The 26183-nt window shown below is 44.6% G+C and overlaps 9 protein-coding genes across 9 annotated transcripts; 5 read left to right on the top strand and 4 right to left on the bottom strand.

Moving 5' to 3' along the window:
* Nucleotides 1-2704: 2704 nt before the first annotated feature.
* On the top strand, nucleotides 2705-3795 carry N7495_005868 (lipase family protein; the record flags this gene model as incomplete). The annotated part of the gene is made up of 3 exons (XM_057208519.1): nucleotides 2705-2786; nucleotides 2846-3357; nucleotides 3427-3795. The coding sequence occupies 3 exons, from the start codon at nucleotides 2705-2707 to the stop codon at nucleotides 3793-3795; spliced, it is 963 nt and encodes a 320-aa protein (XP_057062293.1).
* A 2144-nt stretch (nucleotides 3796-5939) lies between these two features.
* On the bottom strand, nucleotides 5940-6956 carry N7495_005867 (NADP-dependent oxidoreductase; the record flags this gene model as incomplete). The annotated part of the gene is made up of 1 exon (XM_057208518.1): nucleotides 5940-6956. One exon carries the CDS (start codon nucleotides 6954-6956, stop codon nucleotides 5940-5942), a length of 1017 nt encoding a protein of 338 aa, XP_057062292.1.
* Nucleotides 6957-7772: 816 nt separating this feature from the next.
* Nucleotides 7773-10531, bottom strand: N7495_005866 (beta-glucosidase; the record flags this gene model as incomplete). Its single annotated transcript, XM_057208517.1, has 4 exons — nucleotides 7773-10066; nucleotides 10122-10219; nucleotides 10272-10411; nucleotides 10472-10531. 4 exons carry the CDS (start codon nucleotides 10529-10531, stop codon nucleotides 7773-7775), a joined length of 2592 nt encoding a protein of 863 aa, XP_057062291.1.
* A 2724-nt stretch (nucleotides 10532-13255) lies between these two features.
* On the top strand, nucleotides 13256-14578 carry N7495_005865 (arsenic resistance protein; the record flags this gene model as incomplete). The annotated part of the gene is made up of 4 exons (XM_057208516.1): nucleotides 13256-13526; nucleotides 13587-13729; nucleotides 13781-13867; nucleotides 13931-14578. The coding sequence occupies 4 exons, from the start codon at nucleotides 13256-13258 to the stop codon at nucleotides 14576-14578; spliced, it is 1149 nt and encodes a 382-aa protein (XP_057062290.1).
* A 94-nt stretch (nucleotides 14579-14672) lies between these two features.
* On the bottom strand, nucleotides 14673-15351 carry N7495_005864 (bZIP transcription factor; the record flags this gene model as incomplete). Its single annotated transcript, XM_057208515.1, has 2 exons — nucleotides 14673-15299; nucleotides 15334-15351. 2 exons carry the CDS (start codon nucleotides 15349-15351, stop codon nucleotides 14673-14675), a joined length of 645 nt encoding a protein of 214 aa, XP_057062289.1.
* Nucleotides 15352-16466: 1115 nt separating this feature from the next.
* Nucleotides 16467-17256, top strand: N7495_005863 (uncharacterized protein; the record flags this gene model as incomplete). Its single annotated transcript, XM_057208514.1, has 2 exons — nucleotides 16467-17086; nucleotides 17142-17256. The coding sequence occupies 2 exons, from the start codon at nucleotides 16467-16469 to the stop codon at nucleotides 17254-17256; spliced, it is 735 nt and encodes a 244-aa protein (XP_057062288.1).
* A 926-nt stretch (nucleotides 17257-18182) lies between these two features.
* Nucleotides 18183-21038, top strand: N7495_005862 (putative C6 transcription factor; the record flags this gene model as incomplete). Its single annotated transcript, XM_057208513.1, has 1 exon — nucleotides 18183-21038. One exon carries the CDS (start codon nucleotides 18183-18185, stop codon nucleotides 21036-21038), a length of 2856 nt encoding a protein of 951 aa, XP_057062287.1.
* A 1239-nt stretch (nucleotides 21039-22277) lies between these two features.
* On the top strand, nucleotides 22278-23701 carry N7495_005861 (uncharacterized protein; the record flags this gene model as incomplete). The annotated part of the gene is made up of 2 exons (XM_057208512.1): nucleotides 22278-22282; nucleotides 22810-23701. The coding sequence occupies 2 exons, from the start codon at nucleotides 22278-22280 to the stop codon at nucleotides 23699-23701; spliced, it is 897 nt and encodes a 298-aa protein (XP_057062286.1).
* Nucleotides 23702-24317: 616 nt separating this feature from the next.
* N7495_005860 (uncharacterized protein) lies at nucleotides 24318-25085 on the bottom strand (the record flags this gene model as incomplete). The annotated part of the gene is made up of 1 exon (XM_057208511.1): nucleotides 24318-25085. The coding sequence occupies one exon, from the start codon at nucleotides 25083-25085 to the stop codon at nucleotides 24318-24320; it is 768 nt and encodes a 255-aa protein (XP_057062285.1).
* Between the last annotated feature and the right edge of the window lie 1098 nt (nucleotides 25086-26183).

The following is a 26183-nucleotide window of genomic DNA, read 5'->3' as shown; positions in this document are numbered from 1 at the left end:
AAATGCAGGTCAGATTTTAGATTCGGATCTTTCCAAGGTTGCCTACCTTTTTGAATCCTAGAAACGGTCGGTTCATAAGCATATCGCCTTACGCTCTCTAAGAAATACGTATAGCTTTATAACATATTCGGATATTCCTGGTATAACTACTAGAACCTTGGAACTCGCATTCTAAGGAAGAACCTCTACTGATGCCGGAACTTGAAGATAACGGAGAATGAGAAGTTGAAACTATCAAAGATCAAAAAACTGAAAAAGGAAAAACATACTATCTAATAAAATAGAAGGGATGGCCCCCCAAATACAACCAATAGATCCTAGAAGACTAGGCCCAGAACTCTCAAGATCTGATTTCAGAATTTAAAACACAAGTAAACAGCCAGCGAAAACAGAAAGAAAAACTAATAACCCGAAAACGGAAAAGAAACAATTTCTAAGCCTAAAAATCAGCTAGATCAACAGAAGTAGGCCACTTCCCCTGGCGAGCAGCAACTAGGAGTCCATATATTGCGGGATTCAACTAATCCAGCCGCGCCCACATTTTCTGCTTAAACGCAATTTTAGCAGCACACCAAGGGTTAAAATACTTCTCCCCCTTATCTAAGCGAAGAAGTCTCCGACCTACCTACTCCTTATTGAATTCCACCTAAGCCTCCATCAATAGAGCCGCAGCTCTAGGAGCGATATTAGGATATATAGTGTTATGCAACTGACGCCGCACCTGGACCGCTCTTTTATACTCTATCTAAGAATAAGCCTACTAAGCTTAAGTACCAGTTAGTTGGTGCTAGGTCCTATGGCCGTCTAGAGATAATTTAAGCGATATAGCTAGTATAGACAGGTCCGCCCCGATGGCGACCAACCATGGATCCATAGGCCGAGGGGGACCCCTATCCGCGGGAACCAGGTCGGGAGAAAACCGAAAGGGATCTTTCAGAACCCAGAACTTGTTCGTCTAAACGATAATCCTAGCAAAATCTAACTTATGATGAGTTATGTTTTCTATAGTAATATTCCAGGGATTGGTCTGAAGATTAAGACGGAGAGAAATGACAAATGGGCACCCATTAGCTAGTGTTGTTGTCGCTCGCTTGGCGATATTCGAATATCTTAACTGAGAATAGTAGACGTTGTGAGCTCCAACAAACCGCTACTCAACACCGTAGAAAATCCACCGGGTGTAGTGGATGCTACGATACTGAATATTGCGATTGTTGTGAAGTCTGCTTTTTCATTGATGAAAGAACTAGCTACTTATAGTATATGGGTGCCCCTCTGCCCTGGACGAATGTCAACATTCGTCCGAGACAGAAGAGACGGTGAAGACGGGACATTACTGTCGCGGATGCACATCGCTCAAGGGTGTCGTTTGCGATGAATGCATATCGTTCAAGGATGCCGTGATATACTAATCTAGTTCCAGAGTCACTGTCTCGGCAGAAGCTTTTTCGGCCGAAATACTTTCCGTCTGTTGATGGCCTTGTTTCTCGGCTGTCGCAACAGTTGTAGTCTCTCGTTGACGTGGAGTTGTAATTCAAGATTTATATACGCGTCCACGGTCACAAAGAAGCCGTATAGTCTAAGTAAGAGCTATTTAGTAAGTTGCTTAAATGATATAATTAGAGCAAAGAGTTGAAACATAGAAATGAAGCACCTTTAAAGCCCCCTTCTTGCTTTTTCTGTGCGGAGTTTTGCAACTGCATATCCATGATCTTGGGCGAAATTATTGATTGAATTGACTCCTCCGTCAGCAGTTTGGAACGTCTGATCGAGAGGTAGTGGGAATTGGAGTTGGAGTGGCTCGGGAGCAGGTATTAGCGCAGGAATGAAGTTTTGGAGGATTGGGTCAATTGGAATTGCCTGAGAAGAGGTGGAATCCATTTCAAAATAAGTGCAGAATATGCAGATTTAGAGGAGTTTGTATTTACAATAAAGTAAATCACCACCGAACCGCCACCCCAGAAAACCATAGTAAACTCGAAAAAATTGAATGTCATATTTCAACAACCACTAGTTAAATGATTTCAAGTCTCGAAATCGGATTATTACTAGCTAATTAAATATATATATACATGGAAAGAAGGATTAGGAAATCATCGAGTAAAGTGTACTTGAAGCTAAAATAAATAAATTACACCGTAATTTATGATACTACTATAATCCCTCTATTTAATTTACTTAAAATAAATTGATTCTTTGTGAATATTCTTATAGTTATATCTCACCGAATATTTGAATTATATCAGTGTCACGGTTGTTGAGATGTGATATTCAATTTTTTTCGAGTTTACTATGGTGTTCTGGGGTGGCGGCTTGGTAGTGATGGCGGTTCGGTGGTGATTTATTTACTTTAGGTATTTAAAGGCTAGCTAGATGACTAAGATTTGCAGATATTTGCGGTTTAACATCTCTACATTTGACACTTACCAATATGATTTCAACAGCAGTCAATGAGAGGTTGACCTTCGATACAACCATGACCAACCTTGATACCAGAGGCTAATGTAGATGTTACCCTAGTAACTAGAGGTATCATCTGACGAGACATCCATGATGGCATCATGATGGCATAGACACTGCTGTACTAAGATCCAGACGATTACTTTGGTTTATATACGTAAAGGCTGTATGCTATAAAAAAAACGATCGTCCTATTAATTTCTATCACTATGCAGAGCGCTTTTACGCATTCGTCTCATCCATCATGCTCAGATCAGCGCTGGGCCTTATCTTCACGTTGACCTTGGCTACTATTGTGCCTGCCAGCTTCGATCTAGCGCGTCGCGGTAAGTATATCTCTGATGGTTAAACACTAATAAATCACCTAATTTCGTATTTGCGTTAGGAATACCTCCGAGTTTATTGGACGATTTCAATTTGTTCGCTCAATATGCTGCTCTAGCAGGATGCGATCAGAACAACAACAAAACTAGAGATGGAAAGCCACTAGTCTGTGACCCAGGGTTTGGCCTATGTGATCTCGTTTCACACAATAATACCAATATTACCATGTCCTTCCACAGTAAAACTGGCCCAACAGGATACGTCGCCTTGAACCACGACCAAAAGCGTATCATTCTATCATTCCGTGGTTCGGTATCTCGATCGGATTGGAAAACGGATAGAGACGCCTTTCACAAAACATCCATCCCCAAGATTTGCACCAATTGCTATGCCCATCACGGATTTTGGAATTACTGGCAACAAGTCGCCAATAATGTTACCGAACTGCTGAACAACACCGTCATTGATTATCCAGACTATAAACTGGACATAGTGGGTCACAGCCTGGGTGGTGCCCTTGCGACCCTGGCGGGAACTGAGCTTCAGGCCAAAGGCTTCCCCCATCTGCGAATCGTGAGCGCTACCAAAATAAATTCGTGCATTTTCTTAAACCTGCCTAGCTAACAAGTGGCCAAATTTCAGTGGACTTTCGGAAGCCCTAAAGTCGGAAACTTTAAGCTCGCCGAGTTCATAACCAACAAAATATCCAACATCTACAGAGTGACCCATGCCTCGGACCCTGTCCCGCTACAGCCCGGTTTATGGGATTGGAGTCACCCTTCACCCGAATACTGGATTAATCAACCCACTAACGAACAACTTAATGTTACTGCGGATGTGGTGGAGGTTATCTATGGGATTGATAGCGAAGATGGCAATACTGGTCAACATGGCAGTCTCCGCAAGAATACTGCCGATCATTTGTGGTATTTTCAGGCCATGGGTGTGTGCAAGCAACCAGCGGATTTTGACCCTGACTATGGGTTTGGCGACGGAGATGGTGAGCTTTAATAAGGGCTCAACTTTTTAATGTTCTTCATTACTGCGGTAGTAGTGATGTGACTCTGGAGGCCACAGCTACTACCGTGATGGATTCGGTTAAATGTTTCAACAAAAGAGCTTGTTGGTATAGCAAAACAAACTAAGTAGGAAAGTATATCATTGGGGCTACCTTAGGTATGTTCTAATTGAAAAGAAAAGTCGTCTTTGTTGTGATGATTCTGTTTGCATTCCTGTGCTTAGATCACAACACATCAAAATATGAATGAGGTGAAAGAAATGTTTCACCCTGCTTCATGGCAGAGATCGAACCAACGTGATCCTTATCCCAGCTCTTCTGGCCTCCGCTATTTGAGATCCGTGGAGGGAGATAATGGTGTTGGGTCGAAAAGGGTCATTCATGATTCGATTTGAGGAGCTTTTCCTCCGAGCTCAGCTGCTCATTAAGCAGATATGTCTTTGTTGATAGATGTGATGAATCAGATGGCTCACGAAGCTTGGAATGAGCTGAGAATTTGAAGATCACGTAGTTTCTGTTCTCACTCTTGTTCTGATGTTCCTACGGGGCTTGCTCTTTCTCATTTTTTTATTTTTATTTTTTTTAATTTTTACTCCTAGTTTATTCAATTTTTCTAGCTCACAAAAGTCTCCTAAATTCATTCAATGCATGCTCTCGTTCAGAAGGATACGGTGCACTGAGATCCATCTGGGTTCTCTTTCATCCTTGCAATAATTAAGATTAATTGTTAGTCGAGAGTATTTTTTAGGTATTGTCACCTGGCAATGCTGACTTGGACTATTCCTCAAAGCGTTGATCCCCAAGATCTTGCCTCTTCAGATCAATTTCATCCAAAAACACCGAAGTGAGTAGGCAAATTGAGCTCACCGGAAGGGCAATTCCTAGGCAGGTTGCATCCACTTGAAAAACAAAAAGTGTCACTGCAAGGCCTATGAACGCTAATTTGAAGGACAGTGATTTTTTTGCCTTATTTCAGCATTTTCTTGAATTTCTTCTGTAACTTGTTCTTCGGTATCCGCCTTTTCTGTCGTAGGCTCCAGATTCGATTCTTCTGGGGTGACAGGAGCCACTGAATGGTCCATTCCGTACAAGACCTTAAGAGAACGCTCTTTTCTTATTTTAAGAGAGTAAATCAACAAGTATCTGTTTTGATCAGATGATAAACTATAGAAATCAAGGTCTAAACAAGGATGATGTAACAAAAGATACAATATTTACCTCCTGAATAGATGTCAGATCAGGTGATTTTGTTAGTCCATATCCGTGCCATGCTTGCAAGGTCTAGTTTTCCAATGAAAATGTAGCATTACGCATTACCAAATCAAGCTATAACATAATTCAAGAAAGAAAATATGAGTTCGGAGTAAAAAAAGATGTGATATAGGGCTGACAGCTGTCGAAAAGTGTGAACGTTGATTGAAAGTGAATCTGGTCTCGGGAGCTTTTACATGAGGTCAACCGAGAGATATCATGAAGCGATCATCTTTGACATGTTGTTTATGCTCTTAATAACCCTTGGATATGGCCTTTACATAGATATAAACCCATATGCGTCTTGGTCTCGTGTCGCTAGGCCCGAACTTTCAAGCCCCACTGCTCGCACCCCAGGCTAATGCTACAACTGATTTCTCATTAGTGTGGTAACTGGCAGCATCTGTGTCAGGAGTCGTTGAACCAGTTTTTTACAAACAGTGTGTGCAGCTAGGGAGAAATATGGATGCAACCGTTGAGATCTAAGCTTGCAGCCGAGATTAATGCGGCATCAACTGCTACCACTAGTCCCATGCGAGACTTGTCTGGATCTAAGAGGGATGTCGTTTTTCAGGTTATCACGAAATATCTCTTTTATGTTTGGCTGCTTTATGTTTGTCTATCCGGCCTTGGTTTGGTCATTTCATCGATCATGATGGAACTCAAACTCCAAGGGTCACGAGTTGATAGCCTTTCCTTTTTTTGCCAGAGTGCCCCAGTGTAACAAGTGTATTGTTTTTATTTAATTTCTTACTTCAAAAGAGATTAATTGCATATAGACCACCTTTGATTCAGGACCTCGGAAAGTCCTCGGTAGTGTTATCGAGAACGCGCCTCTTTAAAGATAGAACGAGATCTTTCAAATCAAGACTCGAATCCTGATACACTATAGCATCGTGATTACAATCTTTCCTCTCCCAGAAAACCTACCATTAGCATAATCATAAGCCTCCCTCACTTGTGCAAGCGGAAAACTCCTTGCAACAAACGAGCGTAAATCTCCTCGATCAACCAATACAGCCAAATCATGCAATACTTTACTACTACCCTCAACAATAAAGAACAAAGCCTTAACACCCGCCTTCACAAGCCCACGCTTCCGATGCTCTTCCACAAAATTGAAACTGGCCGAGTCCACTGAGATAAGGGACCCAGATTCTTCAACGTAGTCCCAGCATCGGGCTAGTAGATCCCCACCAACAGTATCGATGATAATGTTGAAGACACCTCCTTTGCTTCCAAGATCGCCATACTCAATAGCTTCGTCAGCACCCAAACTCTGAAGCAGCTCGCTATTCCGATCGTTCGAGCTCGTAGCGGCGACAACATGTAATCCAGCACTCGCAGCTAACTGCACAAGATATAGCCCAACGCCACCAGCAGCACCAGTGATCAAAATCTTCTTGTTCTGTTCTTCAGTGCTAGAAGGCTTTCCCCCTTCCGGCAAAGGTACACCGGCATGGTCAAAGAGAGCCTCATAAGCCGTTTGCGCACTCAACGGCAAAGCAGCAGCCTGTTCCCACCCAAGCGCCTTAGGTTTCAGCGCAACCTCGTTCTCAAGGATAATTGAGTACTCAGCCCATGTAGATCCACGGTTTGCATTTGCCATTCCAAAGACCTCGTCTCCGGGTTTGAAGGCGGAACTGGAGTCATCGGAGAATACCTCCACAACTGTGCCAGAAAAGTCGTTGCCGGGAATTGAATACTCAAGCTGGTATGTTTCGGGCCATGTTAACATGTCTCGGACTACTGTTGTTGCATTTATGCGAATCAGAAGTTCACCCGTCTTTTTTGGATGTTGAATTGGGATTCTGTCGATGTGGAGAGCTGATGTGGGGGCTGGATTTGTTGGGGAATAGGCTGTTGATGACGTAGGTGCTGGGTGAACTCGGATGGCTTGCATTTTGGAGTGAGTTTTTCTCTGCTCAGGTTCTTGTGAATGAAAATTGACCAAATTCGAACAGACGGGAATTACGTGTATTAAAGATCTTGTTATGTTACATTCTTGAAATCGTATCGATTATGTTTTGGCCCACCGCCAAGAACTTAGTGTGAGAATGTTATTGAGCCAACCGCATAGATATGATGAAAACGGTCATTTTCCAATTGTAACAAATGGGGAGTCTTTCTAGCAAGTTTGGAAATCATCAGCATTGACTAAGGACTTGAACAATACAAGCAGCCATAAGGGTAAGGACGAGCTTTTAAAAAAAAACAGCATTTTGAATCATTAAGAGGAATTTGAAGAAATGAGTATAAACGAAATAAGTAGTGAAGGTTACTTACGCGTCTGGGAGGGGAAACAAGAGAATCTGAGAAGATGAAGAAGGAACACAATAAAAGTGATATCAGAGATGAGGTGTAATTGGATACATACTATTTGTGAAAATGGTATGTATAAAAAAAATTGGTTAGCTTAAGCCCTAATACACCATTACATGGGGTGATACGATGAGCTGTTAGGTCATTTCTTTTATGTTTGCGGCTCAGACCGATTTCTAGAACGACTGTACTGGAGATGGCGTAAATGTTATATTAAGTAGAAGAACCATTGAATGAAGAGAAAAGATGCTTGTCGTTAAATGAACTAAATACATGGTCCATAAAGTTGTGATTGTCTATACAAAGTCAAGGAACCAGTCGAAACCAGTCGAAACCAGTCGAAACCAGTCTTGCTCCCCAATTAACAACTTATAAAAATTCATTATCCTTAAGGCTTTTACTGGACTGTAGGCAAAACCGCAGAGAGAGGCAGGTTGCGCGAGGAATTACCCACGTAAACCTTCTTCTCAGGGCTAGTTATGACCCAGTTCTGGGAGGCCACGTCCCAGTTGGAAAGATCGCGACGGGTCAAGGTGGCTGTCCATAGGTGCTTCTGGCCAGGAGCGATAGTGACGCGGTCGAAGGCACGCAGTACACGAACTGGCTCACCCTCGCCACCTAGAGAGACATAGAGCTGGGGAATCTCGTCACCGATGAGAGATCCGGTGTTGACGATGTTGCAAGTCACCTGGATCAGATCTTCGTAGAGGAGCGGGTTACCGCCGCTGCTACCACCGGCAGGCAGGAGAGGCTGGGCGGAGCCATTCGTGGCGCCCTCTGGAAGGTACTCTGAGCTCTTCAGGCCGTAGTAGGGGTCAAGAGATGCCTCCTTGAGGTTGGTAGATGTCAACCAGGGGTAGAGGTATTGAGTAATGCGCTTGATATTACTCGGGTAGAGGTAGTCGGCAATCTTTCCAACTTTGCCCAAAACAGGGGCAGTCTTGGTGTAGCCGGTTGTGGCGGTGTAGTTGTCAGCTTTCAGAGCCTTGATTTCCAAGTCGGAAAACTCGAAGGAAGTGTAGCTTAGACCGAAACCGAACTCGTAGACGGGCGTGACGTTATTCTTGTCAAAGTTGCGGTAGTCAATGAAGACTCCAGCAGTGCTGAGGTCAGTCTGAGGAGCGGCGATGCCGTTGTTGGGTGAGATGAGGATTTCAGGTCCATAGTCTGCGCGTTTCTTGCCCCAGGTGAATGGAGTCTTAGCGCTGGGGTTGACACGACCGTAAAGAACATCGACTAAACTGCGACCACTCTCCTGACCGGGCATACCGGCCCAAAGAATAGCGGTGATGTTCTCGTGTTCATACCAGTCTTGGATGAAGACGGCAGATGCAGTGTGAAGGATGACAATGGTATTGTTGCAGTTCGCAGCGGTGGCATTGATGACTGCCTCACCATTCTTCCACAAAGTCATGTTCTTGCGATCACCATAGTTGCCATCAACTTCAATGTAACCCTCACCGGAGTCAGCGTTGACAAATACCAGAGCAACGCTAGCCGTCGCAGAAAGGGCTTCGATCTCATCGATAGCCCAGTTATCAGTAGCAGATAAGACATTGCTTTGAGTGTTGTAGTTCAGGATTTCGTTCTGGATAGCTGACTCAGGTGTGATAAGGTAAGGGAAGTTAGCAGTTCCACTTCCCCAGCCCATAGCCAAGGTACCATTGTCACAGGCACGGTCAGTGCAACCGTTAGGACCGTAAGCGTTGGAACCGGCATCATCACCAACGATAGCAACAAGGCGCTCATTGTGAGAGAGGGGAAGTGCATTGTTCTTGTTCTTCAGAAGTACAGTACTGTCAGAGCCAATCTTGCGGATGACATCGGCGTGGTCGCGCTGCACATTCACACGCTGGTTGAGCTTAGTGTAGGTCTCGCTCACAATCCAGTGCTCATAGCCATACTCATCACGGGTCCATGAACTGAAGTTGGGGGGAGTGCGATACTTATCACGGCCAACCTTGTAGTATGCAGCCATTATACGGGTAGCCATGTCGTCAATACGCCATTCGGGAACAGTACCATTCAGTACACTAATAGTCAAGTTGGTACCCCAGAATGAGTAAGGGCTGCCCAGGATCACATCACCAGGCATAGACATATCCAAACCAGCCAGAGCAGTGCTGACACCAGCGTGGTGAGCACCCCAGTCACTCATGACAAAGCCCTGGAAGCCAAGCTCGGCTTTGAGGAGTTTGTTCATGACGTAACTGTTAGAGCAAGCGTAGCTGTTGTTGATCTGGTTGTAAGAGCACATGACAGAGCCGACACCAGCGCGGATGGAATCCGCAAAGGGCCAGAGATAAAGTTCGTGAATGGTCTTGTCGTCAATGTTGGCGCTAACACTCTCAGTGATGTTCCAACCAAAGCCATTAGACTCGCCTGACTGACGGAAATGTTCCTGCTCGTAACCAATGAAGTGCTTGGCACAAGCAATGATACCAGCATCTTGCATTCCCTTGATAGTCTCAGCCATCATGACACCGGTCAAGACAGGATCGGGGGAAAAGCCTTCCCAGATACGCCCACCATCAGGGTTTAAACCCAAGGGTCCAGCAACAGGTCCAAGCTGAACGTCAACACCCTTGTCACGGTGTTCTTCGCCCATTGCCTTACCACGGGCATAGGCGAGTCTCTTGTCCCATGTTGCGGCAACATTGATACCAGCGGGGAAACCAGAGTTGTAATCACCTATTCTGAGTTAGTCACCATAGTTGACAAACAACTGAGTCAATTCATCACTCACTGTAACGAACACCCAAGGGCGAGTCTTGCAAGCACAATCCCCACATTCCAAGTCTGGGAAGATCACCAGTCTCACCAACACAGTGTTCTTGCTCCCAACTAAAAATTCAGTTAGGCCATGATACAATGTTTTTAGTTGAGTATAACTTACCCAGCACCGGTTGTCAAGTTCACTTTCTCATCCAAAGTCAAGCCGGAAACAAAATCGACGGCGCGTCTGTAGGCTTCAGCCCAATCACCTTGGCCGTCCATCCATGGAGATGGGTAATATGGGGGAGAATAAGCCAGCTCCTATCGATCGATATTGTCAGCATTGAAAGTAAATGGTAAAACTTTCACTTGGGTACTTACACTGGCAGTGGCCACTGAGGCTGCCGTCAAGGCGGCAGCCTCTAGTAACCCTAGCTTCATGATTACTTAGGCAAAAGAAAGAAGTTGAAGAAGCAAAAATGCTCAATGAAATCTGAAGTACTCAAGTGAGGATCTTGAAGAAGAAAGGTAGGGGAGACGAGGGTGATTTAAATAGTGCTGGGATGATCGCGGAAAAGAAGGGATGATCGCCTCGGCACATGCATATCGTCATTGCTTATTGTTTTCAAATACTAACACTACTACTCCGGAACTTTACTAGGACTAGCCGGAACACTCGAAGTGTGGAGAAGTAAGCCGAGATCGACAAGTACCGATGATTGTGGTACGGTTATTGCAAGGTACAAATGAATTACTCCAAGGGGTCTTTCATGTCCGACTACTCCGTCAGACGAATCTAATTGGATGGAAATAACCCTTCAAGGGAGGAAATAAAGCGAAGTGGCTGGAGATGCGGGGGAATGCGAAACACGAACTTGAGCTCTACGGAAGATGAAATCAAGTGATTCAAGGAGTTCATAATCAACTGTACAAAGTCATTGTACTCATGACTCGACATACTTCGTCTCATAATCAAGCAACAGTTAAGTTCTAGTCTACCCCGGTACTCATTCCTAATCGGATAACCTTCACCTTCTTATTCATCCGCGTAAACTTCGGCTGTAGTCTATTCCAATGTACTTCTTTACGCCCAATCCGTTATCAAACCTAGATGGGATGTATCCACGAAATGCCATCAAGTTCTCATCCGTGAAGTATTTATTTCAACCAACATCAATCTTCTACTCGGTAGTGAATTCTTAGGATCGTGTACAGGCTTCCAAGGCTAGAAGCAAATGAACACATGGACAGGAACGAATCCTAATGGATGAGTGTCATGCGATCACCACTTATCCCTGCCAAATTCGGAAGTTTTCCCTTTGTTGACATCACACTATTGTGGCCTTGCATCCTGCAGGTGAGTGGATTGTCGGATTCCTACATTGCCTAATACCTCCTACTACTACTACTCCGTACTTCTTAATCTAGGAAATCGGTCTGGACTGAAACGATGACTTATAATATAGACGTTAAGCGTTCGATATAAATATGATTGATGCCATTGCAGGATTAATTGAGTTTCTTGATTTTTAAGAAAGTGATGTAACTAGTGATTTTAAACCTTGATGGCTGAATCATAACAAGTTAGGTACCGTGGAGTTGGAAACTGGGGGAAGACTGGGGAACTAGCAAAATGCGGGGCTCCATACGGCTCCAGGTTGTATAATACAATTGCCGATACCGGAGTTCCCCGTTTTATGTTCCGGCTAATTAGTTGAAGTAGGCAGTCACATGGGCCTAGTTTATTAGCGCCATTCCATCTGACTACTTGTCAATCGTGGCAATCGAAAAAAAAAAACATCATGAGATCCCTAGAAGCAATCGTCTCATCGACTCATCTCTTGATCATTCATATATTCGGGATCTCTTTTCTCGCTACGGATACCCGTATACTGATTTCCACATGATTTGGACTCGGCCTGCCGACGTGGGGAAAGCCCCCCACATTCCCTCTTATACGAGTAAGACCCGATCAGACGGTATGTTCATTTCCTGAGTTAGGGCCGCTCAGGGCTGCAGTGGGTACTCTGACAGCTCTCACCTGCATGCCTTCACCGAGTCCTCATGAATTCAATCCGGAGAATTCCCCATAAAAATCAAGTTAATCATCAAATACCGTGCCGTAACCCCGAGCTCTCCAGACTTTTTGTCGATCCCTGCCTTATTCTGGTATATTTCCTGGATGTCGGCTAATCATCGGTAGGACATGATCATACTCCAATTTGCCAAGGCAGTGGCTTGCAAAACGCTCGCCCGAGCGGGCATCAGTGGCTTTCTATGGCATGATGACGCTTAATATCGGGATTCCGACATTTCTTCACGTCTATAATTTTCTTAGAATAGATGCTGCCTTTGTTGGGACCTCTAAATATGCTACTAGTCTACCTGCTTACGTCGTACGTAAGTACCACATTATTATGATATCTGGACTATCATATCCAGTAGCTACGCCCTAGGTTAGCTTTGTCCTCAAGGTACACATCTCTCATTGCGAATGGTACACACTTCCCAAAATCTGTCATTCCTAGTTGTCCTAACTCCCAAGGTTTCTACGTCAACACATTTGATATAACTACTTGGAAATTATGCCTAGGTATGATCTCTTCCAAGTTTTTTCTTAGCCGAATGCACCTTCTTAATCCTACTAAAAAGGCTTATCATATTAGAAAGGACTTAAAGGGTTGTAAGTTGAGAAGATTACAGAGTTCTACGGGGATAGTAGAGACTGCAAGAGACTTTTTTATCTCACTGTTGCATTCTTATATTACTTTTGTCTTCTTATAAATTTAACATCCTAACTATGCAGGCAAACCATTCAAACGAATAATTTGTTCAAAGTTAACACCATCCTTCCAAGTTTCAAGTTGTTGTCAACTTCTAGAGAGCTATACGATATGCGACCAATTAAAATATGAATGATTGATTGATTTATTGAGATTACTAAATGTAGCGATCTTGGGAGCCAAATAGCGAGTATAACTAATGAATCAGTCTTAGTTGTACATAGTCACGTGATGCTATATGCAGTATGTCACTGGTCAAACATGATTGGTTGATGTACTATCATATCTAAAAACCCTCGAAACCCTATTATATAGTTCCAAAATAAAGCGAGTGCCTTTTATATTATTGGAAAATGATCACCAAAGATACTGAAACCACAGAATGGCTGCTAAAATACCAACAACAGCCTCGACGAATGTCGACATCCTGCCCAACAAAGAAGCTCATACAGAATGCCCAGACCTCGAAGATGGTCCTATCTCTAGAGAAACCAAGCACAATTCCGCCTTCAAGCAACTAGGGATCCTAGATCGCTTCCTAGCTTTATGGATATTTCTAGCTATGGCCGTAGGAATCATTCTAGGGAATTTTGTGCCCAATACAGGACCGGCGCTCCAACGAGGAAAGTTTGTTGGAGTGTCAATACCCATAGGTACGTACCAAGATCTCTCAAAGCAATGTGAGAATTACAACTAATTTGATGCAAATCTAGCGGTTGGATTACTTGTGATGATGTTCCCAATTCTGTGCAAGGTGCGGTATGAAACTCTGCACCGCGCCTTTCGCTCAAAGGCACTTTGGATCCAGATTTCCTTCAGTCTCTTCATGAACTGGATTGTGGCTCCGTTCTTCATGGTAAATTATTCATATCTTACAGTGGCGATGAATTGCTGATATCTTGACCAGCTAGCATTATCATGGGCATTTCTTCCTGATGAAAGAGGCCTTAGAGAAGGTCTTATCTTAGTGGGAGTCGCACGATGCATAGCCATGGTAAGTCCATTTCCAAAAAAGTAGTATAATATTGGAAATCTTCAGCATTACTGATTGAACTAGGTTCTCATATGGACAGATCTTGCAGGGGGAGACGGTGAGTATTGTGCGATTCTTGTGGCTATCAACTCCATACTGCAGATAGTCTTGTTTGCGCCATTTTCCATCTTGTTCATTCGAGTTATCGGCGGATCAAGTGATGCCACAATAGAGTATTCGCTCGCTGCGAAAAGCGTTGGAGTTTTCCTCGGTATTCCACTCGGTGCGGCAATTGTTACACGATTTGGCTTGCGCAGCATAATTGGCACGAGGTGTTATGAGGAGAAGTTTCTGGTGTGGATCAGCCCTTTGTCTCTGATCGGCCTACTCTTCACTATCCTGGTATTGTTTGCTTCCCAGGGCCGGCATGTGGTCCACCAGATTGTATCTGTCGTCAGGGTGGCTGCTCCTTTGGTCGTCTACTTTGCTGTGATTTTCCTAGCAACTCTGTTGCTTACTCGTCGGTTCGGATTTGGGTATAAGCTTTCCTGTACTCAAAGCTTTACTGCTGCCAGTAACAACTTCGAGCTGGCAATTGCTGTTGCCATCGCCACATTTGGAGTCGACAGTGACCAGGCATTGGCAGCAACCGTTGGACCTCTGGTGGAAGTTCCAGTACTTCTGGGGTTGGTGTATATTGTCAAGTGGTATGGTAGACGATTTGATTGGTAGAATCACACCTTATCCCAAGGTTCGAGAGGTAATGCCCTCCAAAAAGGTTGATATCCAAATGTTGAAATGAACTTGGAGCAGTAATTACTCGATATCAACTAGTATTGCTAATCTCATCCAACACTTGAAATAAAAGATTGTTCTGTACGCGACAACCATCCCCTGGATTTCCATTGCAGAATCCAGATCTGAGTCTGTGGCGAATTTCCTCTAAATCAACCCCATGCACATTATACTGGCTGATCAACTCCTCGGCGATGGCACAAAGAGTCGTATTCAGCACATCAGAATTGTGTGATACTGGGGTAGGATCAGGATCTCCTGTCGGGCATTTGCATAGAGGTGGGACTCTTATCTCTTCTTTCTCCGTATGTTCAAGATTGATTACAGCAGTAGGAGTCGTAGAAGTCTGCTGCATAGACGACCCCGTGAAGCGCTGAAGTGGGGGTATTGCAACTTTTCGGTTAACTGCTGTACCCTGCTCGGCCATGAGTAGATACTGTTGGACAATATCTCTGGATACACCTAGAGAGTCTAGCAAGGTCTTGAGGAGTTGATTGTCCGCTTCGAGTTTCTGTATGGCTAAACGGTGTTCTATATCCTTCTGTCTGTCTTGGTCTTCGTAAATAGCCAGGCGTTTTTCTAGCTCTTTGACATGTTCTTGCTTTCGAGCTCGACTGTTGCGCTGGTTGTCACGCACACGAGCGAGCCGGTCTAAGTTCTTTCAGCTCTATCAGGTTTTCTGCTTGGCAAACCGTACGGTCTGGAGACATTATTAATTACTATTAACATACCTTTTGGGTATTTTGAGATTCCATCACTGTTGATTGCTTGACGTTAAACCCAAAAGTTTGTTCTGGTTTGTCAAAGGCCCGATTCCTGTTTTAGTTTAGTGCACTTTAGTCAGCTTGGAATGGCCAACTTGGGCTGTTCCACCTTGTAGGTTTACACACACACACACACATACATAATTTGACTACAATTTGCTCCATTCCTATTTGCCTATTCGTATCCACCTTAATTGGTTTGTCAGACCTCCATCCGACATAGTTTGTCAAATGAGAAATTGACCGTCCAACCAGAAATGGTTGACGAAACTGGATTGTCTATCTAGGGATGAAACCCGCTTAAATACACACATTATGGGTCCTGCTGACATACGCAGCACACCCCTTAATATCGGCCCTTTGACATAGTTCGTCTAGCACGTGTTTCGGCCTTAAAGCCATGGCGGTAAGGCATTCACTTGAGTGGGTCTCTATACAAATCTTATTTGAACTGATCAACGATAATTCACGTTAAAAATGGCATTATTTGCCTGACTAGTCTCGCTGGTATCTGGTAAATCTAGTTCTGCATTCTATTCGTATCATGAAAGTCATATAATCACTAATTATATTCAAAGTTCATCCCCTAGTGGTCTTCCTCCGGCTGTGGTACGGCGTACAGGTATAAGCGTACAACAAAAGAAGTACGGAATATGGATACGAAATCTAGTTTCCCAGTTAAAGGCTCTGATACGATGATGATAGGGCCGTGAGTCGTGTCGCGTTCTGCTAGCCACAAGGGAATTACACCGATTGGACCCAGAGGTGATTGCTTAATCTCGATAAGGTTAAGTGTCAATATCTAAGAAATCATGAGATCGAATAAAAGGAGTCCGATGCTTTGGTTCTAGGATTAACCCATGAATGCTGAACTCCTACTGGTATGCGATTGGTTCGAGGTAACAGGCTCGCCGCCTTCTCCTCCCTTGGGATCAAAATGTATTTCTCCGCTCTCCATTCACCCCGCCTTTTCTCCAACTTCTTAAATCAAACGACCTCTTACTTGGATTTTATTTACAATCCTACACCATTCCAAATTTCCTATTTATTCACTGTTCCCAATGGTTTCCACCCGGCATCATCCCTGTGACTTTCCAACATCCAGTCGCGCCACAACGAAACTAGACAAACCACCCACAACCACCGAAACCTCACAAAAATGGGTGCACACTCCTTCCACTACTCTTACAATCTGGCTTGTTATTTCAGTACCGGTGGTCCTGTGGGATGCAGGCTATGTAATGCTGCGACCACATAGCATGCCTGGTGGACAATTCCATTCACCCATCTGGACTCCGTACGCACTGTATGGTAAAATCGACTTTATCTACGGCTGGCCAGCATTCAATGCGAACAACGGGTTTACGGCTGCACAAACCGCTCTCAATTTGGTCGAGACCGCAGGCTATGCATATTACCTATGGATTGTGTACATCCATGGCGAGACTGGCAATAGTTCTCGCGGCGCACACAAGCCCAAGAAGGGCATTCTCTGGCTTTTGACGGATGAGAAAGTTGTGGTGGGACATATTGGAGCAGTTGCCCTCCTAATCTCATACACAGCCTCTGCAATGACCCTGTGCAAAACACTCCTATACTGGCTAAACGAGTATTTCTCCAACTTCGGGAATATCGGACACAATCCACCAATCACTCTGATATGTTGTTGGATCATCCCCAAGTAAGTTAAGTCTTAACATATCACCCAAAATAACTCACTGATCCGATCTTGATAGCGGCCTCTGGATTATCTTCCCGGCCTACAACCTCTATATCCTTGGGACAGAAATTCTCAATTCTCTGGAGCAAGGGAGTCCTCGTAACGTCCCAATATCTCTTAAGTCGGAATGAATATCCGTATTTCAATGCATATATTACACAGGCACCAAAATATACATCTTTCTGTTACCACAACTTTCAACATTTAGTCCTGAAACGACGGGCTGGAAAACTTTAGGCATAGCCGAGGATAGCTGAGAATTTTAATTTTACTTTTCTGATACCCAATGGAGTTTCAGTTTTATTTTCAGGCAAAGACTCATAAGATTCCTTACTGATTTGCTTATGGAAGAGGTAAAATGGGATTGATCTGGACGAGATAAGAAAGTAGCTTAATTAGACGCCAACCCGGTAGCCCTCGGGCCGAAGGTGGACCTATGCATGGAATTTTTTACAAGTGCGTATTGATCTGCTGATCTGTATAGTCTGTCTATTACCTATTTCTCTTGGAGTTTCTGCTTTTTCTGCCACTTTTAACACCTCTTGAATATCATAGATTTATTAACGCTTTCTATACGAAGTAATCGTTTATACAAAATGCGATTACCGTGGTTAGAGGCCGAATCCGGATTGTAGAGAGGTATGTAACCTCATTTACTCAACCAGAATTCAATTAGGAGTCTTCAATTTTGAATTATAGAAAAGCCCTTTTATCAACTCAAATGTATGATTGCTAAGACGCAAATGAACATTCAACGGCATGCTAAACAGTAGTGAGTTGGAGGGGCTAAGCTCCGTAATATAAGACTTACAAGTGGTCGCTCGTGCCAAGCCATCGCTGACTGAACCTTTCCCCATATTCTTCCCTTCATTCTCCTCATTTTCTCCTCCGCTCCGAACCTATAGCGTCAGGTCTATCTCCCCTGATATCCATCCCTTTCAATCCCGGCTTGGAGAATTCTTCGCCTCTAGTGGGTGTTGACCCCCATTTTTTTGAACTCTCCGCGCTTGCCGCCGAACGATGCTTGGGGCTGGGCCTTGGGGTACCAGCACCCGCAATGATCCCTCCCGAATCTGACGATATCCCATTCAAGACCACCAGTCTTAGCTTCGGATTATCTCGCGAAGAACTGGGGGCACCGCTAGATGATTTCGATACGCGCAGTCATGCAAGTTCCCGCGATCCCGGTAGCACACAAACCGCGGACCCCGCAACAGGACCCGACAGTGCATTAGAAATGCAACAGGATGATGCTACAAGAGATGATGTCGGAGATGGTCAAAACTCGGCTTTGGATGATCACGATAAGCCATCATGGAGCGAAATGAAGACCAAGGCTGGGAAAGAGCGGAAACGACTGCCTCTTGCCTGCATCGCTTGTCGCCGAAAGAAAATTAGATGCTCCGGCGAAAAACCCGCTTGCAAGCATTGCACACGATCACGGATTCCTTGCGTATATAAAGTCACCACCAGGAAGGCGGCGCCCCGAACCGATTATATGGCTATGTTGGATAAGCGGCTGAAGCGGATGGAGGAACGTGTGATTAAAACAATTCCCAAGGAGGAAACGAGAGACATGACTTCAATTGGAAGATCAATTGTCAAACCAACCTTATCAAGTCTAGCTTCAAAGACACAGAAAAAGCGAAGCGCAGACGAGGCTTTCGCAGCCGAAATGGAAGATTGGGCCCGTCCAGACCGCCGTCCGCCGCATGAGACAAATCAGTTGAATACAGAGACCAAGTTCAATGATGGAACCGGTATTTTGACCGAGGGCGCTGAGTTTTTGCCCTCCATGGAAATTCAAGAGCACCTGGCCGAGGTATTTTTTGACTGTGTTTATGGACAATCATATCTCCTTTTGCATAAGCCCAGCTTCATGCGACGTCTCAAAGCGGGCTCGATTCCCCCAGTTCTTATTCTCGCTGTTTGTGCAGTATCTGCTCGTTTTTCTACCCATCCGCAGCTCAATTCAGAACCAGCCTTCCTGCGCGGCGAAAATTGGGCCAATCCAGCTGCAGCCATCACTCTTAGTCGACACGACGAACCCAATATAACAATTTTGACGGTTTTCCTCCTTCTTGGACTACATGAATTCGGCACGTGTCATGGAGGAAGGAGTTGGTCCTATGGAGGACAGGCATTAAGAATGGCGTATGCTTTGCAACTTCACCAAGAGCTTGAATGTGATCCATTGCTTGGTCAAAATAATCACAGCTCCCAATTGAGTGCTACTGATCGAGAGATTCGGCGACGGACGATGTGGGCATGTTTCATGATGGATCGCTATAATTCTTCGGGAAGCCAGCGCCCACCCATCGGAAATGAAAAGTTTCTCCACATTCAACTTCCTATCAAGGAACCACACTTCCAGATGGAGATTCCCGGTCCTACAGAAGACTTGGATGGCAATGTGCTTAACCCTGTACCTGAGGACTCTGGCCAACTGTCCGATGCCAAGGAGAATATGGGTGTATCCGCATACATTATTCGAGCAATTGTCATTTGGGGTCGAATTGTTGATTATTTGAACCTTGGTGGAAAAAGGAAGGATACACACCCTTTGTGGCATCCAGAATCAGGTTATATACGACTAAAGAAGCAGCTTGAAGACTTCTCCTCCACACTTCCGAACGCCCTTGCCTTCACATATGAAAACCTTCAGATTCATGCAGCCGAGAAGATCGCCAATCAGTTTATTTTCCTCCACATCATTATACATCAAAATATGCTGTTCCTAAACCAGTTCGCCATTCCTCTCTCTCCCGGTGGGCGACCACCCAGAGACATGCCCAAGGCATTCCTCAGCAACGCTGGCCGAGCAGCTGTGGAAGCAGCCCATCACATCTCTGTCCTCTTCGACCGGGCATCAGCCTACCCACTCACTGTCCCTTTTGCAGGGTATTGCGCATATAGTGCCAGTACTGTCCATATCTGGGGTATCTTTTCCAAGAACGTGCAACTCGAGGCTCGATCAAAAGAAAATCTCCGACACACATATCGCTACCTGAACAAAATGAAGAAATATTGGGGAATGTTCCACTACATGGTGGAAAGTGCCAAAGACCGCTATCGGCAGTTTGCCGATGCAGCCATCAAGGGATCTGTAGCAAGCCAGAATGGAAGCACTCTGGCACCTATGTTCCAATATGGTGACTGGTTTTCCAAGTATCCTCACGGTGTATCGAGGCTGCATTGGGAAGACCCAGACTTGAGAAATAAGGATACCGGTGAGGACGCGGTTATGGGCCAGAAACCTGACCTACAAAGCGTAGAGGATTTCTTCGCCAGTCTATCCCCGACACCCCAGTCTGCTCGCCCCCGTAAAACACGATCGCGCAAGAACAGCAAAATCTCTGACAGTTCCTCAAACATTGGCCAAAACTCCCCAATGGACATGACAATGGTGAACACACCAGGTATACCTAGTAGTTCATTTCCCCAGTCATCCATGTTCGCACAGAATCGAGCAGGCGTACCGTATAGTCAATTCGACTTAAACATCGCGCCAGATCAGCTGCCTCAACTCGACCGACAATTTGTATATGGATCCTTTCAAGAGTTTGATCCCAATAATTTCATGCCAACAAGTAATTCCGTTATTCCGGCTGGTAGCGGTGTCGAAACTCATGATACGGAGCAAGCTCTCTATACTGGTCATCTTGACCCGGGTGCACCAGCCGGCACCGGTGAATTCTACCAGCCCAGCGCGTGGTTCCTGCCCTTCAATCTTGACCCAGCCGGTGCCACAACTGCTTCTAATACTTCAGGTCCTGCGGCAGGTCAACCCTCGGCGCCAGTCTCAGCCGGCGCTCCTACTTCTGCGCCTGTTTCCGATATGTCTGGCTTTGGCTCTGGCCTTTCATTGGGCTTTGACCTACATTTGGGTGGACAAAACTCGCGGCATGGATAGGGTTGGATCATGCTCGATGACCGCATGTGGTGTTTATATTGTCCATTTGAGTAACAAGGGAGGATTTGGATTTGGATTTTGATCTAGAACTCATGATTGGTGTTTTTTTTTTCTTGCATGTGACTTGGTTCAGAAGTCTGGAGTAATGCGATGTTTTGAGATACTGTATAGAAGTCTCGACTGCTGTTGTCGGATGTTTATATTTCCCCTTTGCATGATGGATTTAATGAACACTTATAGTCAAATGAACGCATAAAGTTCGATGTCTGTTGGGTTCCAAGGTGTCTAAATAGAAGATTGAGGGGATCAAAAAACTTCAGCCATTTCCGTTCATTCAATCTATAAATACTAAGATTTATATAGAATATAAATGAAAACTACCTAATTAGGTTAGGTGTTTTAGTTTGAAGGGGAAAAAAAAAGATATGCATCATCCGTGAATCGAACACGGGCCTCGTCGATGGCAACGACGAATTCTACCACTAGACCAATGATGCTTATTGGATGAGATTCTTGTCAACTTCGGCATTCTTCAACCACCTTTAGGTTGGTTACTGCTTGGCAGGGTTCCAGTGCAAATACTTTGATACAGTTCCACCGCGGTCAGTGAGATCAGATATAGGCTATTTGTGCCCATTATAGGATTGGTCTTGACTTCAGCGGTTCTATAGATGTTGTCGAGCTCAGCTTCTCCAGTAGTGCTGAAGATGATCAGAACCTAGATTCTCCTGGTTATAGACAAGATGTCACCACTCAGAACGAATCGCACAGATGCGTGCGGATGCAGTGATGAAAATGCTTTATTTAACGCCCTACTCGTCTGGCTTAAATCTGATCGATGAGTCTTTTGTTGAGCTCAAGAGCTTCATAGGAGTAACTAGGGCTATTATGAAAAATATCCCGGTCAAAGAGTTCGATGCTTTCTTCGAAACGGCGTATCTATTTATCAGTGCCAAAGAAGAGAGTGCAAGGGGCCGTTTTGGACATGCTGAATTGACGATTGATCAATCATTCAGATATCTAGGCACTTAGATACTTCCGCATCATGATCATACTTGATGGTGCAAGACTAAAGTGCTTGAATCTATGTTGTCTGGTACCTAGGTATGCGAAAGGGAAATTAAAGATGATTTCGAAGTTTTCAGGGACGCTTAAATCACCTGGGCAGGCCAAGTAGCAGATTTTGGGGCAAAAGTTCTGATAGCAACTACGAATTAGGGTTTAGAAAAGTACTGAGAAATGGCGTAAAAGAATGGTAAACAGCTGATGGAGATATGAATATCAAGCTAAATTGCAAAAAGACATAAAGTAATGTGACAGGAATTTGAATGAGAAGAGTGCAGAATTAATGTGGAATATAGTGGAATCGGCCTGAGCCTCTGACGTTTGATGATCTAGGTCGACCACCAATCAGATCTGTAGTTTTCCCACTACTATACCAAAGTAGTATTATCGCTCCTGCTATAACACAGTAGCTTCTGTATTTAAGGAAAAGTAAAATCATTTCTCTCCATACTGTGAAAGTAAGATTCTCATACTCTGAATACTACACGTCTAATATAGCTAAATTAACCCATAATTCGCCAGGTCGCATGAAGCTCCTTTCCAAACTATTCAAACCTCATCCGCTCTCTCTCTCCGCAAACGTGACTCAAACCGTCTTGCTTCCTCTTCCCAGATGACTGATGAGGCTGGAGGGAAAAGATCCAAGAAGGCTGAAGAGTAAGTCTCTTCTCATTTGCGCTGTAAAATTCTAACTCGTCTCTCTTAGGCCTGAGCCTCCTACCGTCACACTTCACCCCCGAGAGGTACTACGAAACGTTGCAGATGCGCTCAATCGCCGACATAACGAATTGGCCGTTACACTCCCCATCAACTCTACATGGGTGACTGCTCTAAGGGCTGTCGAGGAGGCTATTGCCGGCGTTGGTGAGGATATCGTGCTGATGCTGCGTGGTATACGGGGTCCGAAGGTGCGTGAGCTGGCTGTTGTAACCCCATCTTGGGAGCAAGCCTGTCCAGGACGAACCATATACGGACAAGAGATCCGTACCGCCATTACACTTTCCGGCATGGATTTACTCCCCCGGAGAACTCAGGAAATGCGGGAGAAAATCCGTGAGATGGCCGAAAAGACCAGAGACGAAGGCTTCCGCGAGCCATACGTTGTGCTCCGAGCGGAAGTTTTAGAAAGATCTATCCCTACTATCCATGCCAATATCTTTCTCCGTGCCATAGATGGTGATGATGAGAGTCCGGTCGAGGTGTTGAATAACATGGCAATGATTTTCGATACCGGAGCGCACCGAACGATAATCGCCGAACTCCTCCTCCCTCAGTCATTCCGTGAATCGCTACATGATCCTATCCACGATCCATATCGGGATCAGCATGGGGTCATAGTGCAGTTAGATATTGAGATGGCTTTCACCAATTGTGCTCTCCCTCTGACCACGTCGGTCCTGATTGTACCACAGGCCGAAATGCCCAATTCTTTGGTGGGCGTGTTGTTTGGCCAAACCGGTGGGATTGACCATCTTAGACTTCAAATGAGACCCCGCAATATCCTTCAGGCGAAGAGAGAGCAGATTCCAGAAAATGTTTGGGGTGACATTATCCTCGACGAGTATGTTGATCTTTATGGAGCTGTGCATGCTCTGTGAGATTGTGTTTGCTTTGGCTTTTTCCTTCAATGCTGATATTTATGGAGTTGTGCATGCTCCGTGAGATTGTGTTTGCTTTGGCTTTGTCTTTCAATTTGCAGTTTGTGTTTGCTTCTTACAATTGTATTTTTTGCTTTCAATTCAATTCGCTATCATGACCTAGCCCTGGTTCAGAACACACCTTAAGTTAGAGACCTCAAAACCAATCAGCAAGTTGAAGACCATGCCTCACCTATCCTCCTCGACCATAGACCTTCTACCTCTGTTGAAGCTATTGGCCGCAAATGCAAGAGACCTTGTGCTTATGACCAACCTTGTTAATTGTGGGGCTGTGGGCCATGCTTCTTTTTCTCAATGTCGGTTCTGTAGAGTTTACAAATTCGAGAAGATTTGTTATGGAATTTGATTCCCTTGATACCCTTAACGCTTTTTTAGGCAGCACATTCGTGAGTATAAGAATTATTGCAAGACTTGAAGGGATTCTATACTCACCATTATCTATGTAGAGAGAATCAAACACTTTAACCGCAAACTTTGAACCGGGTTGAAGTAATTTGGAAGAATTATAAAATGAAATGCCTCGTATAATCACAGTGAAGACTGGTGCTTCGACTCTTCAAACTAACCATGCTCCTCCATTTGTTGCCACTACAGACCCAGTCACGAATTTATCTTTCATCAAATACAAGTACGCTTCAGCTGCATCTTCTGGATACCCAATATCCTTGGTCAGGGATGCCTTGGTATGCTTCTCAATGGCGCCCTGGACCATTTCCTTCGGAAGGTTGTCGAGTAACTCCGTCAAAATAAAGCCTGGGGAAACAGCATTCACGCGCATGGGCGACAGCGTAACAGCCAGGCCTTTCATTAACCCTTCTAGAGCACCAGTAACAAGGGGCGGTAACCAAAATGACGGCTTTTTGTTCTGAGTGCCCGTGGTCAAGGTAATGGAGGAAGATTTATCCACAGACATATACTTCGGAGCATACTTGCCAACTGCCATGGCACCGAAGACGCGAACTGTCATAAATGCATCGACGTGTTCGAATTGTGCTTCGGGCAGAGGCACAAGCTGGGGTACGTTTCCTGCCGTGAAGACAATGTGGTCGATCGGCGAGATTTCAGCCGCATACTTGAGCAGATTCTCGACGGCTTCCTCAAGCTTGTCTCTAACAGAAAGATCGGCGACGTGACTACGCACGGCCGAAGCGCGGGTTGGGTCTGTTTCGCGCAGGCGGCTCACGGCTTTATCGACTCTTTCTTTCGAAGAAGAACTGACAATTATGTTCGCACCATCCAGGAACGCTTGCTTGGCGACCGCGAATCCAATGCCCGAGGTACCGCCAATAAGCAGGATGTTTTTGTTGGCAAGTTTCGATGTCATGGCGACTGACTTTGAAGTAATTCAAGCGAAACTAAAGGCTGATTTTGATTTTTCTTTTGATGGTCGTAGAGAATCACAGAAGTGTAATGATGAACATTATAGTCCTGGGTTGTTATTATAGGGTTTTTATACCTCAATCAGTTACTTGCTGAGTTCGTCCGATTTTCGGACGAATCCTTTGAACTACGGAAGACTTATCTACTCCGTACTCCGTTTTAACGACTACGCCAATGAAGCGGGTCATGTAAGATGGCATGCTCGGTCTAGCCACGTAATTGGCGATGTCAGTTAAGGAGCACTAATCCTAGTCAACTCCCGTCTTGTAAGGTTGATGGTGAGGTTTTACGAAAAACGCCAGGGCTGCAGAACGTGAATTCTTGTCTACCTAGGTAGAGTTGACTGCGAGGGACTAACCTGCCTTCAAATCCCTTTCAATTCTAGCACCCTTGCAGATAGCAGTGAAATATGTTCTAGAAAAAGTCCCTGGTACCCAGTCAGTAGGATCAAATTGGCTCCGCTAGCAAGCAATTTATATTTTATTGGGGCCTGTTTATGGAGCAAACTAAGTTAACTAACAGCAAGTGACCTTGGAAGTTCGTCTGATTCCTCTGCTGATGAGGTATGGACATTTGGCGGCAGACGGACAGAATTTCGTCCGCATAGTTATCAGGAATTTCTCTCTGATTTCTGTTTTATCAGCCCTAACTTAGTCCTCATTAGGAAAACTAGAGTCTTCGCGCCCCACGCCATGACAAGGGCATTTATAAAAGCTATCTTCGATGATAATAAAATGTTCGGTTCTAACTGGAGGATTTGAGACTCAATTGCGGACATTAATCATGTCTATCAGTATGCAGAGCAATTCGTGAGGTTCTACGACTGGGTTGAGAATGAATGATCTTCATTGTGGTGGAGTATATTGCTTTAGGAGATCTCTAGAACCATATCATGCCCCATTTACCGGAAAAAGAAGTGGAACAAGTCTCTTATCAGATTTTGGAGGGTTTAAAATATCTACCTAGGTACACAACAGTGACGTTTTTCATTGAGATATAAAGCCGCAAGTAGGCTTTCCATCTACGCATAAAATATCAAACT

This window comes from Penicillium taxi, assembly GCF_028828555.1.
Source record: "Penicillium taxi strain IBT 34144 chromosome Unknown utg000004l_segment0_segment0, whole genome shotgun sequence".
NCBI lineage: Eukaryota > Fungi > Ascomycota > Eurotiomycetes > Eurotiales > Aspergillaceae > Penicillium > Penicillium taxi.
Note: the sequence above shows the minus strand (reverse complement) of the source record. Positions and strands in the feature narration are given on the sequence as shown.